Raw genomic sequence first — 18,704 nt, 5'->3', positions numbered from 1 at the left:
TGCACCTGCACCCTTGCAATATCTGTTCGCATCGCAACAAACTTGAGTCGGCACCACCCAGTGACTGGACAGCACCCAGCGTGTCACCTGAACCCACCGCGACAGCTGAATGAGTGGGTAGCACCCAGTGGGCAGGCAGAAACCCAGCATTGCCCTGAACCCACATGACAGCTAATATGCGGGTAGTACCTCGTGAGGGAGTAGTACTTTCGACTTTAACCCAGTGGACACACCACTCCCACCTCTCTATCCCTTCCACCCTCCCGTCAAACAGCTCTAGACGGTACCGACATCGCCGAGACTCACCTGCCGCACTACGGTCCTGTTGCTATGAGGATATCTCCTTCCGCTCCCCAAGCAACAAGCACTAAAATTAAAAGGGCCGGTTAACAACAATTCAAATCTAACAAATCAGTCGAGTAAGGTCTGTCACTTCTCTTGCCCGCGAAGTGTAAACCTAAAGTTTAGAGAAGAACTATCAGTCGCTTAAAGTGCTAGATCTCCCACTTACCAAACTGAAGAGGAGTGGAGTTTTGCTCTTCAGCCGGCGGAAGAGTGTTCGATCGGAACGTTGACCTTCTTCCGGTGGGAGATTGCCGGGGGTAGCCCTAATGTGATGGCCGCCAACGCCGCGCCGCACAAGCCGACCGTCAGTGACATTTTCAACGACATGAGTTACGGACCGGCCCGTGAGAATCCCTGCAACGTGCAGGTCAGATTGGGTCGGGTCGGGGCGGGCGGCTGACCGACTGCCTTCGCCCGGGGTACAGAGGGGGCTGTTCCGAGCCCGGCCTCGGACTTCGGGTCGCCCCGGGGGTCTGTTGGAATGGGGTGGTGTGGTGGTGGTGGAGGGGGTTCAGGAGGTTTGTGGAGCGAGGGTGGGAGAAGTGGGGTAGATTGAGAGGGAGAGGAATGGGAGGTTTGGGTGGATGAGAGGTGGGGAGGATGGTTCTTCACCACTATTCCATCATGGCAAGGTGTTTGGGGATGGTAAGGACAGGAAATGGGGATGGTGGGAGATGTAGGGAGCCTGCGGGGGGGGGGGGGGTTGGGGAGGGGACGCAGTCGGACGGGGAGGCGGGTGGTGTGTGAAATGGGGAAGGGTGGGGGGGGGCAAATGGGCAAAGTGGGGATGGCTGATCACTGGAGGGAAAGGGAGGTAGAGCAGGTGTGAAGGTGTCCCTGACCAGGGGATGATGTGGTACAAACAGGAACAGAAATTGCTGTACTAGGGGACTGTGTTGGAATGCCAGTGCATTGGCCTTTCCCAAGAGCTGGTGGTCAGCTTAATATCCTTGTTGTGCTATAAGTACTCATCTTTCCGAGCTTCGGTATCTGGAGTCACTCATTCTCTCTTCCTCCACCTCCCACACCTCCAGCCTGCTCTCCATTCTCTGTACCCTGCCTGGGATGGAGTTTAATGTCTACCATGCTCTGCCCCAAGGATTTCAACTGTTTGAACCACCCATTCTTAAGGATCATTCTGCTCTTGCGCAGACAGTCAGCCATTTGATGTACACTGGCTCACAGTGTAGAATAACCACCAATGATCTTATTTATCCTGATATCTTCTCTCTCTCTCTCTCTCTCTCTCTCTCTCTCTCTCTCTCTCTCTCTCTCTCTCTCTCTCTCTCTCTCTCTCTCTCTCTTTCTCTCTCTCTCTCTCTTTCTCTCTCTCTCTCTCTTTCTCTCTCTCTCTCTCTTTCTCTCTCTCTCTCTTTCTCTCTCTCTCTCTCCTCTCTCTCTCTCTCTCTCTATTGTCCATTCCTCAACTTCTCCCTATATACTTTGAGGCCCATTCTATTCAACACTGAACAGTTCAGCCTAAGCTCTGCTCTGCCATAAGCCAGTCTCCCTCTTGTCTTTCTCAGTCAAAGTGTTGGCCCCCCACTCCAATTTTGCACAAATTTTCTGAATAATACATGAAGCAGTGGACGCTGCCCGTTATTGTAAAATAATATTGTCTTCACTTTAGCAGCGTATGTGAAAGACTTGATTGACGTGGGAAATTGCTCAATCATCCCAGCTCGGGGAATAACCTCATTACCATGACCTTGCTGTTTTAACTGATAATCTCTGATCAATCAGGTCCAACTTCTAAACAAACTGAAACCTTTTAACAGTAAGCATTGTAGAGGAAGAAAGTTATCTGTTCATTTTTTTTTGCCTCTGTTCCTTTGTTAAAGTGAATTTTAGAATTGTAGTTCCTGATTGTGGAGCTCGTATGTTGTATTCCCAATAATTACATTTACTTCCTCTCTTTTTTTAAAATATAAGACATGCCACAATTCAGTGCGTATATAAGGTGTGATCCTATGTAGAATGTTGTATTAAGGATCATTACAATCCAGTCCTTGTCTGGACTTGGTGGACTTCTCAGTGAGGCATAAGGGAGTGGAATCTGACCAAGTCCCCATCTGCTCTGACATTACTTACCAATTCTTTTTGGAAGTGTGCGTGCTTGCTCACCCGTGTTAGTTACTAGCCAGGTGAGGTGCAGTCAATAGCCCTGACTAAATTAGAACGATGTTTGGTATCTAAGTATGGGCGTCTAACATTGGAGGCAAAAGAAATAACATTTCAGTCGTTCTTGTTTCATCCCATCAGGCTTGGCTGGATTACCACAAGCGGTGCTTTGGTCATTACATTGGAGGCAAGTGGGTGAAGCCTGAAAACAGGCAATTGTACGTCGCCAAAAATCCAGCTACTGGTAAGAAGTGCACGCCTTTTCTCTATGTAAGGCACATGGATGACAGGAAAATAGAGGGTTTTGTAGGAAGGAAGGGTTCGATTGATCATAGAGTTAAAGAGAAAAGCTCAGCACAACATCGTGGCCAAAAGTGCCTGTACTGTTGTACACGCAGTATGAAGAATTGCTTTGCTTTCTCTCAATAGCTGTTATACAGATGAGGGCATGAGAGATGGTTAATGGGATTGTTCTGCGAGAGAACTAATGCAAGAGAGGAGATGAGGGGCCCAGCAAGAAGAGTATTGGAGTGGTTGATCCAGCAGGAACACAGAGCTGCTTAAAGTTGGACTATAAAACTCTGATTAGACCACACTTGGAATATTGTACAAGCACAGACAAGAGTAAATCAGCAGATGCTGGTAATCCAAGCAACACACACAAAATGCTGGAGGAATTCAGCAGGTCAAGCAGCATCTATGGAAAAGAGCACAGTTAACGTTTCAGGCCAAAACCCTTCATCAGGACTGGTGAAGGGTCTTCTTGCTGGGCTCTCATCTTCTCTCTTGCATTAAATTGTTAAATTTGGTTCTCATCCTTGGATACTGTCTGATGGATATTTTTAAGGTGAGCTGGGACAAGTTCAAAGGAGATGTGCAGAGCAAGAAATAGTTTGTGAACCCTTTGCAATTACCTGGTTTTCTGCATTAATTACTCAAAATGTGATCTGATCTTCATCTAAGCCACAGTAATAGACAAACAATCTGCCTAATCCAATAACACACAAACAATTGTACTACTTCAGCTTTAAGTTCCTTGGCATACACATCATACACAGTACATACTGGCTGTATGGTGAAAAAAGCACAAGAGCACCTCTTTCACCTCATACGGTTGAAGAAGTTTGGTATGGGCCTCAAATCCTAAGGACTTTCTTCCTACGGGGCACAATTGAGAGCATCCTGACTGGCTGCATCACTGCCTGGTATGGAAACTTTATTTCCCTCAGTCACAGGACTTTGCAGAGAGTGGCCCAGACAGCCCAGCACATCTGTAGATGTGCACTTCCCCCTATTCAGGACATTTACAAAGACAGGTGTGTAAAAAGGGCCTGAAGGATCATTGGGGACCTGAGTCACCCCAACCACAAACTGTTCCAGCTGCTAACATCTGGGAAACAGTACCACAGCATAAAAGCCAGAATCAACAGGCTCCGGGACAGCTTCTTCCACTAGGCCATCAGACTGATTAATTCCCGTTGATACAATTGTATTTCTATGCTATATTGACTGTCCTGTTGTATGTACTATTTCTTACAAATTACTATAAATTGCACATTTACACAGAGATGTAACGTAAAGATTTTTTACTCGTGTATGTGAAGGATGTAAGTAATAAAGTCAATTCAATTCAATACTGAGTACACAATTTAAACAATCACAATCTAGGTTCAAAAATATACGTCAACCACTGGGGTAATGCCTTCTACAAAAGCTATTTGGAGTCAGGTGTTCCAATCAATAACATGAGATTGGAGGTGAGGGTTGTAGAGGTGACCTGCCCTTTAAAAATGACATGCAAAGTCAGGACATTGATAGAGCCTGCTCTCAAGAAAGATCTGTTGATGTGCACCGTGCCTCGATCAAAACAACTTTCAGAGGAATTGTAGAGACACATGAAGCTGGAAAAGGCAACAAAAGCATTTCTAAAGACCTGAGTGTTCATCAGTCCACAGGAAGAAAAATTGTCTACTAATGGAGAAAATCCAGTACTGCTGCTACTCTCCCTGGGAGTGGGCATCCTGCAAAGATCACACCAAGAGCACAATGTGCAATGCTGAAGGAGGTGAAAAAGAACCTAAGGGTAACAGCAAAAGGCCTGCAGAAGTCTCTAGAACGTGCTAAAGTCTCTTCGTGTGTATTCACATGTACAAGTGCTGAACAGGAATAGTGTTCATGGAAGGACACCACAGAGGAAATCACTGCTCTCCAAAAACTAACATTCCTGCATGTTTCAAGTTTTTAAAAGACCACCTGGATGTTCTACAATGTTTCAGGGACAATGTTCTGTGTTGAACTTGCAATCCTATCACCGGGCTCATACACAAAACTGGCTAGTTAGCTTGCACTGCTACAGCCACGTGACTCAGTGGTGAGAAGGCCTCCTTTCATAAGCAATATACATCCAGGATTGGAATGATTTGGGGTTCAACTAAACAGGAACTTCGTGATGTTCCGATTAAAGAAACCTCGATTTGAGTGAATGCTGTGTAAATGCTGCCCGTACGCATTGTCGGTCAGCAAGAAATAACAGATCGTACACTGCATAAAATTATTAAGAAAGTATATTTAAAAATTTCAGCTTTATCAAGCAGTTAATAGGAAAGAGAAAAGAAGAAAAAAAATGGCCTATTACAGTCAACCAGTCCATTGGAGCTCATGCTGGAGTCGTCATTTACTCACGCGCTGGATCCATGGTCTGCGTGAAACTGTGCCACATTCCGAACTTCCCTCCAAGTCGATCTCAAATACTGGCTCTCCCTCAGGAATATTTGCCCTTCTTCCTTGGAGCCATTCATCTGCACAAAGCACTTCATGTAACGGGGACTCTCCTTGCGACGGTATGCTGCGGCATTTTCCCTGCTGCCCCGCTCCACAGCTCCTGCCTGCAGACTGCAAACTGGAATACTGTCCATCACAAAGCTCACTCCGCTCCGCGCTCTCCGACTTTCTCCTTCTCCCATCATCCTGATTGGCTGGCACAATGTTCTTAGTTGAACAACATGGCTTTTTATCTCTAGCATTCTACCAGCAAGACACACTGCTTTTGCAGAAAACTGCTGAAATGGAATACAGCATAGCAGTTTAAATCTTTTTTTTATTTTTTTATGAGTTTCTACAATACAACAGAAAAACCATCGACAAAATGGAGATTTATACAGTGCAAAATCAAAGTGTCTAATATATAATTCATAACAATAGGGAAAAAGCACTCAAAATAAAATCATATAAAGTTAGTGTCCTCCCCACCCTCCCACTACAAAACTCCAGGCCAACCATTTCAGTGTGTAAAAGATAAATTAATCAAAGCATTTGACCCCACAGAGCTGTAAATACGTATATAAAAAAAATATAATGCCTACTACCAAAACTATAATGTAATTCACATAAAAAAGTAAGACTTACAGAAGAAAAAGCTGAAAGGGATTATAGTACAAAAAAAAAGGATAAACTTAATCTAAAGAGGAGTTATGAAAGTATTCAAGAAAAGGTCCCCACATCTTATGAAACTCTATGTCCGAATTGAGAAGTGAATATTGAATCTTCATGATTGATACAGAAAGGGCATTAGGCGCTTTGAAGAGCTTTTCATAGATAATCGTTTTGCAACTTTTCAACAACTGTCTGTAAAGTTTAACCTACCTAATACTCATTTCTTTAGATACCTTCAAATTAGACATTTCATTCACCATTTAATATCAAACTTTCCCGAGATGCCTGAGCAAAGCATTGTGATAGATAGATAGATAGATACTTTATTCATCCCCATGGGGAAATTCAACCTTTTTTCCAATGTCCCATACACTTGTTGTAGCAAAAAACTAATTACATACAATACTTAATTCAGTAAAAATATGATATGCATCTAAATCACTAACTCAAAAAGCATTAATAATAGCTTTAAAAAAAAAGTTCTTAAGTCCTGGCGGTTGAATTGTAAAGCCTAATGGCATTGGGGAGTATTGACCTCTTCATCCTGTCTGAGGAGCATTGCATCGATAGTAACCTGTCGCTGAAACTGCTTCTCTGTCTCTGGATGGTGCTATGTAGAGGATGTTCAGAGTTATCCATAATTGACCGTAGCCTACTCAGCGCCCTTCGCTCAGCTACCGATGTTAAACTCTCCAGTACTTTGCCCACAACAGAGCCCGCCTTCCTTACCAGCTTATTAAGACGTGAGGCGTCCCTCTTCTTAATGCTTCCTCCCCAACACGCCACCACAAAGAAGAGGGCGCTCTCCACAACTGACCTATAGAACATCTTCAGCATCTCACTACAGACTGTGGACCTGTTTCTTTGTATTAATCCATTGGGTAAGGGTTTAATATCTACTATTTGTGATAAGTTAGTGATCTTGAGGCGTGCCCCCTTTGATAAAATTAGAACTGCCTGGGAGCATGATTTAAATATTTCTTTATCTGATGCGGTTTGGGATTCAATTCTTAAGTCAGTTAAGTCAACCTCTTTATGTGCTCGCTACTGCCTTTTGCAGTAGGTTGTACATAGGGCTCATATGTCTAAAACTAAATTACCGTGGTTTTATCCTGACATTAGTCCCATTTGTGACAAGTGTAAAGGGGACGAGGTTTCTCTTATCCATATGTAGGCTTGTCCTGGTCTAGAGAAATTCTGGAGAGAAGTTTTTTTTAACTTTATCCCATATTCTTAATTGCCACTTAGAACCTAATCCTCTGATTGCTCTTTTTGGCACCTTGGGTGAAGTAGACATGCATTTGAGTCCGACTAAACGTCAAACGTTATCTTTTGCCTCTCTTTTGGCTAGAAAATTAGTTCTTAGGTGGAGAGATGTTGCCCCACCCACTCATGCTCAATGGCTCAGAGACATTATGTCCTGCTTAGACCTTGAAAAGATTCATTAGCAGTTTAAATCTTAACCAGGGCATTACAAACTTCATGGCAGATAGGCGCACTGCTATGTTTGGAGGAAAAAGGACACTGCACGCAAACACCAAACCCTTATCACAGCTGTGAAGAAGGATGAAAGCGGCAGCACGGTTTGGGGCTGCCTCAAGGCCTGGACAGCTTGCAATTGTTGAGGGAACGTTGAATTCAAAATTATATTATATACAGGACAGTGTCAGGGTAATGGTCTGTTACCTGAAGTTTAGTAGAAGTTGCTTGATGCAACGAGACAAAGATCCGAAACACGAGTAAATCAGCAACAGAATGGTTTGGAAAGAAAATTTGTGTTTCGGCATGACCAAGACAGAGCCCAGACCTTAACCCGATTGCAATGCTGTGGTATGACCTGAAGAGGGCTGACCATGCAAAGTATGCCAGAAATATTGATGAATTGAAGCAGTTTTGTTTGGAGGAATGGTCTAAAATTCATCTTTGCCATTATGCAAGTCTGATCAGCAGCTACGGGAAACGTTTGGTGGAGGTTATTGCTGCTAAAGGAAGTTCTACCAGTTATTAAATACAAGGGTTCACATACTTCTTCCAGCCTGGACTGTGAATGGTTAAACAATGTGTTCACTCAAGACATGAAGAGTGCAATTGTTAGTGTGTGTAATTAGTTTAGGCAGGTTGTGTTTGTCTATTATTGTGACTTAGATGAAGACCAGACCACATTTTATGAGTAAAAATGCAGAAAACCAAGTAATTGCAAAGGGTTCACAAACTTTTTCTTGCAACTGTATATATAAGGAGTAATGGGTGCCTGAAAAGCACTGTCAGGAGTCATGGAGGAAGCAGATAGAGGTGTTTTTAGACAGACACATCAATGTGTAGAGAATGGAGATAAGCATACATTGTGTCACCAAAAGGGATTAGTTTGGTTAAGCATTTAATTACTAGTTTAATAAGTTTGCCACACCATTGTGGAAGGAAGTGTATGTTGCTCTGTTGTATTTCAGATATCTAACATCTGCAGCTCTTTGCTTTTCATTTACCAGAAGCCTTGTGTTAGCCTGGGGTAATAAGGGATTACAGACTGAGGCGGCCAGAGTGAATTAGGACAGAGGCTGTTAGAATGGGCAGAGGGTGTGTTCTGAGGTGCCTCATGCATCAGTTGTTGTGAAAAGTATTTTATTTCCCTCAGGGGAAACTCTGGCCTCCACCATACAGGGTGAGGAAGCAGATGTGGATCTAGCGGTACAGACAGCGAAGCAAGCTTTTGAGGTTTGGAGTAAGCTTTCTTGTCACGTGAGAGCAAGGCATCTGTACAGGTAATTTAATTTACTCGGTAGATTAACAATTGCTGCAAAGACTCTACCTGTAATGGTTTTGATGAATTTTACACTGCCTTTGGTGCACTATTACTACTCAACCATGTAAATCGTGCAAATCGTTGTCTATTCCAGTCGGTTTATCAAATAACCAGGAGTGTTGATGGACAAGCCAAGGTGCTTTAATTAGCCTTAATCTAAAGAGTTGTTAATGGGGTGTCCATATTGGTTGTTGAAACTCAATAACTGTGCTAAATTGCTGATTGAACTTCTGAATCTATTTCTGCCCATGACCAGACAAAGAATAAACTCAAGAGATTCTGCAGATGCTGGGAATCCAGAGTAACACACACTGTCTACCAGTGGCCGTGCATTTTAATTCCATTCCCCATTCCTGTTCTGACATGTCCTCATCTTCTGCCAGGGTTGGCTACCCTCAGGCTGGAGGAGCAACAGCTCTTGTTCTGTCCGGGTAGCCTCCATCATGGCATGAATGTCGATTTCTCTGACTTCTGGTAATTTCTTCCCCACCCCCATCTCTTTCCATTCTCCATTCTGGCTACTCCTCACCCCTTTTCTTTTTCCTCCCCTGCCCATCACCACCACCTTTTTTCTTTCTCTTGGTCCACTCTCCTATCAGATTCCTCCTTCTTTAGCCCTTTACCGCTTCCAGTTCCCAGCTTCTCACTTGTTCCCCCTCATCTGGCTTCCCCCTCATCTGCTTGTATACTTTCCCCGCCCCCTCCTCATTTGGGCTTCTTTCCCCTTCCTTTGAAGGGTCCTGATGAAGGGTCTCAGCCTGCAACATTGTCTGTTTATTCCCCTTCATAGATGCTGCCTGACCTGCTGAGTTCCTCCAACAGTCACAGTAAATTTGTGAAGTATTGAAGGTTCAGGTGTCCCCCGCTTTTCAAATGTTTGCTTTACGACATCTCGCTGTTATGAAAGACGTACATTAGTACCTGTTTTTGTTAACCAAAGAGGATTTTCGCTTTTACAAAAAAAAAACGCCCATTTTATACGTGTGTTTACCCGAGAAAGACTACAATGACTGTGAAGCCTTGTGTGGGTAGTTGTTAGCGCATGCGTGTACATGTGTACATATGCGTGTACATGCCAATTTTTTTCTCCAAATCGATTTTGGATTGGTGTCTTCCCGAGTTTGATAAGTGAAACTACACCATACATACAATATTTCTACTTTATATAGGGTGTATATTTATCATATCATTCCTGCTTTGACTATATGTTAGTGTTATTTTAGGTTTTATCTGTTATTTGGTATGATTTGGTAGGTTATTTTCTGGGTCTGGGAACACTCAAAAAATTTTTCCCATATAAATTAATGGTAATTCTTCGCTTTACAACATTTCGGTTTACAAACGGCTTCATAGGAACGCTCTACCTTTGGATTGCGGGGGAACCCTATACATATAATGTTCAGTGTACCTGTCCTTGTGTAGTCAGATCCACAGTTCCGGTCGCAGTGCTAAAATGCAATCCCAAACACATTCCAAAGCAGTACAGCACACAAAGTGCTGGAGGAACTTGGCAGGTTGGGCAGCATCTACAGAGGGAAATAAACAGCTGATGTTTTGGGCTGAGGCATTTCATCAGGACTGGAATCTTCTCACGTCCTTTTCAGTCTAGATGGAGGGTCTCAGCTTGAAAAGTTTATTCCACTCCATAGATGCTGCCTGACCTGCTGAACTCCTCCAGCATTTTGTGTGTGTTGTTCTAGATTTCTGGCATCTGCAGAATCGCTATGTACACTGTCATGATTTGATACAAGCAGAAGATGCAAGCTGAAGATATAAAGCACATGCACTGTGAGCAAATGATTTCCGAGGCATAATTTGTTCTTTCCATTCCTTTTCAATTTTAATGCATTATCCACAATAATGTTGCTTTTATATTGCAGCTGTAACTAATTAAAATTCTTACTCATAATTCTGCAGTTCATAGAGAGCAATTCAGTTTACCGTAATTAAGTAATTGAGTTTATTCCATTTATAAACTGTCCTGTATTTCTACTGCACTGGGGGCGACACAGTAGCATCGTGATTAGCATAACACTTTGCAGTGCCAGTGATCCGGTGGGTGCATGTAATTGGGCGGCACTGACTCATTGGGCTGGAAGGGCCTGTTACTGTGCTGCATCTATAAATAAAAAAAATAAAATAACTCTGGCTGTCAAATATGAATGGGAATGTTTGGAATGTGTTTGACAAAGATGGTCTTGCATCTGAGGTACTGGGTTGGAAAGGCCGCTTGTTATTCTGCAGCCGGGCCTTCAGCTCCTAACGCCCCAGTCCCTGGAATTACTTTTGTAAACCTCCCAATTTGCCCATTACACTTCCCTTAAGCATTTCCTAAAACCTATCCCTTTGATCGAGCTTTGATGTATTTAGGGATGCAGCACAGTAACAGGCCCTTCTGGGCTGGCTAATTACAGCTATGTGACCAATTAATATTAACCCTTATGTCCTTGGAAAGTGGGAGGAAACCAGAGCATCTGGAGGAAACCCACATGGTTGTGTGAAGAACATACAAAGTCGTCACAGAAAGCAATGGAATTGAACCCTGAATGGTGATCCCTGGCACTGTAAAGTGTTACACTAACCACTACAGTACCGTACCACCTAAATACCCCTGTGATTTGCTCAAATATCTCTGAGTTGGTTTTAGTTTGCTATGTAAGCAGCTTGGGATGTTTCACTGGATTTAAAAATGCTACGTAAATACAAGTTGTTACTTTTTCATCTTGGCAGCATTGCGAGAAATGTTCAGAAGCATCAGAGGCTGCTGAGCGTGTTGGAGAGCTTGGACAATGGGAAACCGATCCGTGAGTCTCGGGACTGTGATGTTCCACTGGTGGTCCGACACTTCTATCACCATGCCGGCTGGGCACAGCTAATGAATGTTGAAATGAAGAACTGGAAGCCAGTAGGTCAGTAACGAGATCAAAACGCACACGCACAGGCACGCACCACTTCGTGGGTCAGGAAATTGTATCTGCATTAGAGGCCTGTGAACAGAACACAGATGGTATGGCATAGGAACAGACTGTTTGGCCCAGAATGTCTGTGCCTAGCACTAAGCCAAATTAAACTAAATCTCTTTGACTGGGACATGATCCATATTCCCCCCCCCCCCCCCCCACCCACCCATTCACTGCATCTTCCTGTGCCTCAGCAGGTCAAGCAGCATCTATTGAGAGCAATAAACAGTTGACATTTTGGACTGGGATCCTGCTTCAGGAAAGTTTACTGTCCTAGCTACTTCCGTGGCCACTTTCAGGGAACAATGGACTTAGACCCCAAGATCGCTCTGGACATTAGTGTTCTTAAGGGTCATGACATTAACCCTAATTTTGCCTTACATTAGATCTCCCTAAATGCAACACTTCATATGTCCGTGTTAAACTCCACCTGTCATGTATAAGCCCATATCTGTAAGAACTCTGTATCCTGCTGTATCCTTTGGCAATAATGCAGATTTTGTTGAATGGTCCATGGATGTTATGCTTTGCATTATGCCTGTCCCTAATTTCCCTTGGGAAGTCTCTAGTAATTGTTTTCAAACCCCTATTACCCTCTGGTATTGTGCTTTGAATTGGGAGTTTCAGGATTTCAACCCAGTGAAAAGGGTGTAACTGCCAAATATTTCCAATGTCGGGAAATCAGGCAGCATCTATGGAGAGGAATGAACAGTCAATGTTTTGGGCTGAGACCTTTCAACAGGTCTTGGAAGAGGGTCACAGCCCAAAATGTCAACTGTTTATTCCTATCCATAGATGTTGAGCCCTTCCAGCATTTTGAGCATGTTACTCTTGATTGCCTGCAGAATCTCTTATGTTTCCAAGGTCAGGATTGTGTGAGGCGTGGAAGTAAATGCTCAAATGGTCACAATTCTATATGCCGCTGTCCTTCTCTTGATTGCCCTTGAGCGGAAAATCCTACAAAAAATAGTAGATACGGCCCCGTCTATCTCGTGTAAAGGCCTCCCCACCATTGAGCACATCTATCACATCTATACGAAGTGCTGTCGCAGGAAAGCAGCATCCATCATCAGAGACCCCCATCGTCCAGACCGTGCTCTCTTCTCTCTGTTGCCATCAGGGAGAAGGCATAGGAGCCTACAGACCCACGCCACTAGGTTCAGAAACTGCTATTATGCCTCAAACATCAGGCTCTTGAACCAGGGTGGATAACTTCATTCAACTTCACTCGCCCATCACTAAACTGTTCCCACAACCTACGGACTCACTTTCAAGGACTCTTCATCTCATGTTCTGGACTTATTGCTTATTTTTTTCTGTTTTATATTTGCACAGTTTGTTGTCTTTTGCACATTGCTTATACGTCCGTCCTATTGGGTGCAGTCTTTCATTAATTGTAACATGTTTCTTGGAGTTGCTGTGTACGCCAGCGCAAAAATGAATCTCACGGTTGTATATGGTGATACATATGTAATTTGAACTTACGCCTTGGAGGTAAGGATTGCAGATTTGGGAGGTATTTGATTAATCTTGGGGCGCAACTGCAGTGCAAAGAACATAACAGAACAATACAGTCCCTTTGACCCACAATGTTGTGCTGACCTTATTCTGAGATCAATCTAACCTTTCTCTCCCACAAAGCCCTCCATTTGTCTGCCTTTTCCGAGGGGTGATTGAAATGTTCGTAGCCTAATGTAGAAGGAGTCAATTTTAGAAAATCTAGCACATTTATTTTTCAACATAGTCCCCTCCTACATGTACACACTTAGTCCAGCGGTCGTGGAGCATACGGATCTTGGACCTCCAGGAAGTGTCCACAGCAGGGGTGATTGATAAGTTTGTGGCCTAAGGTAGAAGGAGATGAGTTATTAACTTCAAACTTTGTGCATATAACGAGCCTTCTACCTTAGGCCACGAACTTATCAATCACCTATCTGTGGACATTTTCTGGAGGTCCAAGATCCATATGCTCCACGACTGCTGGACTAAGTGTGTAAATGTAGGAGGGACTATGTTGAAAAATAAATGTGCTAGGTTTTCTAAAATTGACTTCTTCTACCTTAGGCCATAAACTTATCAATCACCCCTTGTATGTGCCTATTTAAGTGTTTCTTAAATGCATCTGATGTATCTGCTGCTACCACCCACCCTTGGCAAGTTGTTCCACCACTCTCTGTGTATAAAAAAACTTGCCTCTGACATTCTTCCTCCCACCCCCAATACTTCAATCTCCTTAAAATTATGCCCCCTCATCGTAGCCATTTCCATCCTGGGAAAAAGTCTCTGACTACTCACTTTATCAATGCCTCTTATCATCTTGTACGCTCTTCTCATCTTCCTTCGCTCCAAAGAGAAAAGGCCTAGCTCACTCAATCCATGCTCATAAAACATGCTCTCTAATCCAGACAGCATCTTGTTCAATCTACTCCGCATCCCTTCTAAAGCTTCCACATATAATGAGGCAACCAGAACTGAACACAATAGTCCAAGTGTGGTCTGACCAGGGTTTTATAGAGCTGCAAGAGTATCTCGTCGCACTTGAACTTAATCCCCTGACAAATGAAGGACAAAACTCGATGTGCCTTCTTAACAGCCTTAAGAACTTGTGTGATGACTTTGAGGGATCTTTGAATGTAGATCTTGTGGGTGGTATCTCCTGCAGTTACTCTGGTGGGATTAGGTGTCAACAGGTAGTCTGCCATTTCTGCTTTTTGCTACTCAGACCAGGAACTTCGGTTTAAAAAATTGGGCTGACTTTTCAGTACAGGACTGCATTTGGATCATTTTAGCGGTCAGCTAAATTTGGCAATAAATTTTGCTATGTATTGGAGCTGTGAAAAGAAAGGCTGATGTGGGAATTTAGAACTGACACACGCGTGGTCTGCACACACTGCTCCAGGTACCTTAAGAGCTTGGCTTTAATAAGTATGTTGCTGTTGGCGAGGTTGTCAGGTGAGGCAGGAAAGTAAATTCCATCTCCCTCCTCAAGTCAGAATCAGATTTGTTATCACTGATTTATATGATGTATAATTTACTGCCTTGTGGCAGCAGTTCAGTGCAAAGATATTAAATTACTGTAAATTACAAAAATAAATCGTGCAAAGATCAACGAACAGCAAGCTGGCATTCATGATAGTATGCAGAAATACAGGATCTCATTTCAAAAGCATTGTGGTTCTTTCCTGTGTCTTGGCCAGTATTTATGTCTCTGTATCACAACAGACTCCCTCACCTTTAAATAAAGTTTTTGGGAGCTACAATTCATAAACATGGAATTCTGCAGATGTTGGAAATCCAGAGCAACCACAAACAATGATGGAGGAGCTCAGCATGTTAGGCAGTATCTATGGGGAGGAATAAACTGTCGATGATTTGGGCCAAGACCTTTAATCAGGAATGGAATTCACAGACATTTACCAGGAACTTGTAATAGGGCTCGAAACACTATTACCCATCTGACAATCTCTTTGACCCACCACCATCAGAAAGGAGGTACAGGAGCATCAGGTCTAGGACTACCAATTTAGCAGCTTCTTCCCTCAGGCTGTGAAACAAATGAATACCCTGCCACCCCTGACGTCTTGTCGCTAAGGCAGCAAGCTGCTTATTGTTTAATTCTTAGAGATAGAATCTATGGGCATTTAGAGAATCATGGTCTGATCAGGGGCAGTCAGCGTGGCTTTGTGAAGGGCAGATTGTGCCTAACAAGCCTGATAGAATTCTTTGAGGAGGTGACCAGGCATATAGATGAGGGTAGTGTAGTGGATGTGATCTACATGGATTTTAGTAAGGCATTTGACAAGGTACCACATGGTAGGCTTATTCAGAAAGTCAGAAGGCATGGAATCCAGGGAAGTTTGGCCAGGTGGATTCAGAATTGGCTTGCCTGCAGAAAGCAGAGGGTCATGGTGGAGGGAGTACATTCAGATTGGAGGGTTGTGACTGGTGGTGTCCCACAAGGATCGATTCTGGGACCTCTACTTTTCGTGATTTTTATTAACGACCTGGATGTGTGGGTAGCAGGGTGGTTGGCAAGTTTGCAGATGACACAAAGGTTGGTGGTGTTGTAGATAGTGTAGAGCATTGTCGAAGATTGCAGAGAGACATTGATAGGATGCAGAAGTGGGCTGAGAAGTGGCAGATGGAGTTCAACCTGGAGAAGTGTGAGGTGGTACACTTTGGAAGGACAAACTCCAAGGGAGAGTACAAAGTAAATGGCAGAATACTTGGTAGTGTGGAGGAGCAGAGGGATCTGGGGGTACACATCCACAGATCCCTGAAAGTTACCTCACAGGTAGATAGGGTAGCTAAGAAAGCTTATGGAGTGTTAGCTTTCATAAGTCGAGGGATAGAGTTTAAGAGTCACGAGGTAATTATGCAGCTCTATAAAACTCTGGTTAGGCCACACTTGGAGTACAGGCAGTCCCCGGGTTACGTACGAGTTCCGTTCCTGAGTCCGTCTTTAAGTCGGATTTGTACGGAAGTCAGAACAAGTACATCTGGTATTATTTAGCGTCAGTTAGTCAAACGTTTGTCTTAATATATAGTATATATTTTACCTTTCTATGCATATAAAACACTTAAGAAACATATGTATTCCAATAATTAAACCACTGCGTTGCTTAGTAATAATTGTAGCTTTTGTCGGGGCAGCGCCTTTCACATGCTCCATTATTCTCACTTTATCTGTTATCCTTTAAAATTGTTCTGATTGTTGACCGACTGTAGCCTAATGCTTTTCCAATGACCGATGGTGTTTCACCTCTTTCCAAACGCTTTATTATTTCCACTTTATTTTCAATCGCGATCACTTCCCGTCAATGGAACAGAAACACTGCGGGTGGCAGCTCCTGAGCTTTGCCGGCTCCTGAGGTCCGCTGGGTCCTAAGGACCACCGCGTTGAGACAGGCTAAATGGGACAAGTGGGGGCTGTGCTGGGTTTGGGTATTTGATCACCCACAATATTCCGCGTGGGAATTTAAACTGGAGGTGGCAGTGGTTTTTTTACGAGGTCGAGTTGTGAGCTCGACATCAACCCAGCACGGATGGTATGGGAGTCACTGGATCGACATCAACCTGGCATGGGAGCGGTCTATCACTGGATTGAACTCGGGGAAACTCCATTCTCCAGCCCAGCGCTGATCTCACTGCGCCACCAGCCGACTGGAACGATGGGGGGGGGGGGGGGGGGCGCAGGCGGGGTCAGGGTGAATCTTACTAAGAAAAATTTAAGCCAAATAAAAGGTTAAACACTCAACACAGTGTCAATGGCAACAACTTAAAATGGCAGATGGCGTTCTCCTTCCTCAGTTCGTAAGTACGAATTGTCTGTAAGTTGGACATTCATAACTCGGGGACTACCTGTACTGTGTCCAGTTCTGGTCGCTTCACTATAGGAAGGATGTGGAAGCGTTGGAAAGTGTACAGAGGAGATTTACCAGGATGCTGCCTGGTTTAGCGAGTATGCATTATGATCAGAGATTAAGGGAGCTCTCCTTCTCTTAGGAGAGAAAGAGGATGAGAGGAGACATGATAGAGGTGTACAAGATATTAAGAGGAATAGATAGAGTGGGCAGCCAGCACCTCTTCCCCAGGGCATCACTGCTCAGTACAAGAGGACATGGCTTTAAGGTAAGGGGTGGGAAGTTCAAGGGAGATATTAGAGGAAGGTTCTTTACTCGGAGAGTGGTTGGTGCGTGGAATGCACTGCCTGAGTCAGTGGTGGAGGCAGATACACTAGTGAAATTTAAGAGACTACTAGACAGTATATGGAGGAATTTAAGATGGGGGTTTATATGGGAGGCAGGGTTTAAGGGTCGGCACAACATTGTGGGCTGAATGGCCTGTACTGTGCTGTATTGTCTACATTTGTCTATGTTTAATTATGCTGTGCATTACATGCATTTTGAATGATAGTTTATTAACTTATTTTTGATAATGACACCAGTGAACAGCGCTACCACGGGCAACATTCTGCAGATGACCATGAAACTATTTCTTTCACTTTTTTTTCTTTTAGATATGGTTCTGATACTGTTGACATGTCAACAGTATATACCAGGCAGTTTACCCTCTCAGACAGTGTACACCAGGCAGTTTATCCTCTCAGACAGTGTATACCAGGCAGTTTACCATCTCAGACAGTGTATACCAGACAGTTTACCCACTTAGACAGTGTACACCAGGCAGTTTACCCTCTCAGACAGTGTATACCAGGCAGTTTACTCTCTCAGACAGTGTATACCAGACAGTTTACCCACTTAGACAGTGTACACCAGGCAGTTTACCCTCTCAGATCTCAAATCTATAGTTTGATGGTGTTTTCAGGCCAATTGAGCGATCTGGCACTTTGCTGGCTCTGATAAGGTTCTGGGAGGCGTGCAGCCTCGAGGCCAAGAAGCTTAGAGACGGGGCATGAGTTTTATTTCTTGCTGCTCTCGCTGAAATCTCACTGAGGAAGACTGAGGCAAGTGCAGAAGGCCAGCCAGCCTCTCAGTCACTGCTGCTGGATGAAGGGGTCTGTGTGTGATGGACTTTCCCTTTAAGTCCCATCTCCCTCCTCAAGACGTTGGCTTATTTGACGTGAAAACTATCGCTTTATGGCAGCAGTAAAGTGGAAAGTCACTAAATTACAAATTTATATAGTAAATAAATATAATAAATAGTGCAAAGATAAATGAACAACAAGGTAGTATTCATGATAATATATGGAAAGACCGGTTCACATTTCAAAATGTGGATCTTCCCTGTGCCTTGCCCAATATTTGTGTCTCAGTAACATCGAAACCAGCTGTCTCATCTTTAACATAAGCTTGTGGGAGTTAGCTCAGTGTAAAATTGTCTGCACTGTGTCATGCATTGTAACTGTGACTACAATTAAGCAGTTGCATCACTAGCAATGGATGTGTGGACATTTCAAGGTAACAGTGCTACAGGAAAACAACTTTTTTTTACCTCTTAAACCCACGTGGAACGACACGGTAGCATAGTGGTTCTGGCAGCGATTTATAGTACACAGGAGATGGATTCAATTGCTGCCACTGCCG

At 43.7% G+C, this 18,704-nt stretch overlaps 1 protein-coding gene across 1 annotated transcript in view; it reads left to right on the top strand.

Annotated features, from left to right (window-relative positions):
* Window positions 1–545: 545 nt before the first annotated feature.
* Window positions 546–18,704, top strand: part of aldh16a1 (aldehyde dehydrogenase 16 family, member A1) — a 91,301-nt gene continuing 73,142 nt past the window's right edge. The window contains exons 1-4 of the mRNA XM_073033603.1: window positions 546–712; window positions 2,608–2,710; window positions 8,531–8,657; window positions 11,429–11,607. Of these exons, the coding sequence (XP_072889704.1) occupies window positions 617–712; window positions 2,608–2,710; window positions 8,531–8,657; window positions 11,429–11,607 (505 nt within the window). The 5' untranslated portion in view covers window positions 546–616. The remainder of the gene's footprint in view (window positions 713–2,607; window positions 2,711–8,530; window positions 8,658–11,428; window positions 11,608–18,704) is intronic.

Source organism: Hemitrygon akajei, chromosome 31 (genome assembly GCF_048418815.1).
Source record: "Hemitrygon akajei chromosome 31, sHemAka1.3, whole genome shotgun sequence".
Lineage (NCBI taxonomy): Eukaryota > Metazoa > Chordata > Chondrichthyes > Myliobatiformes > Dasyatidae > Hemitrygon > Hemitrygon akajei.
This window is presented reverse-complemented; position numbering and strand designations above follow the sequence as displayed.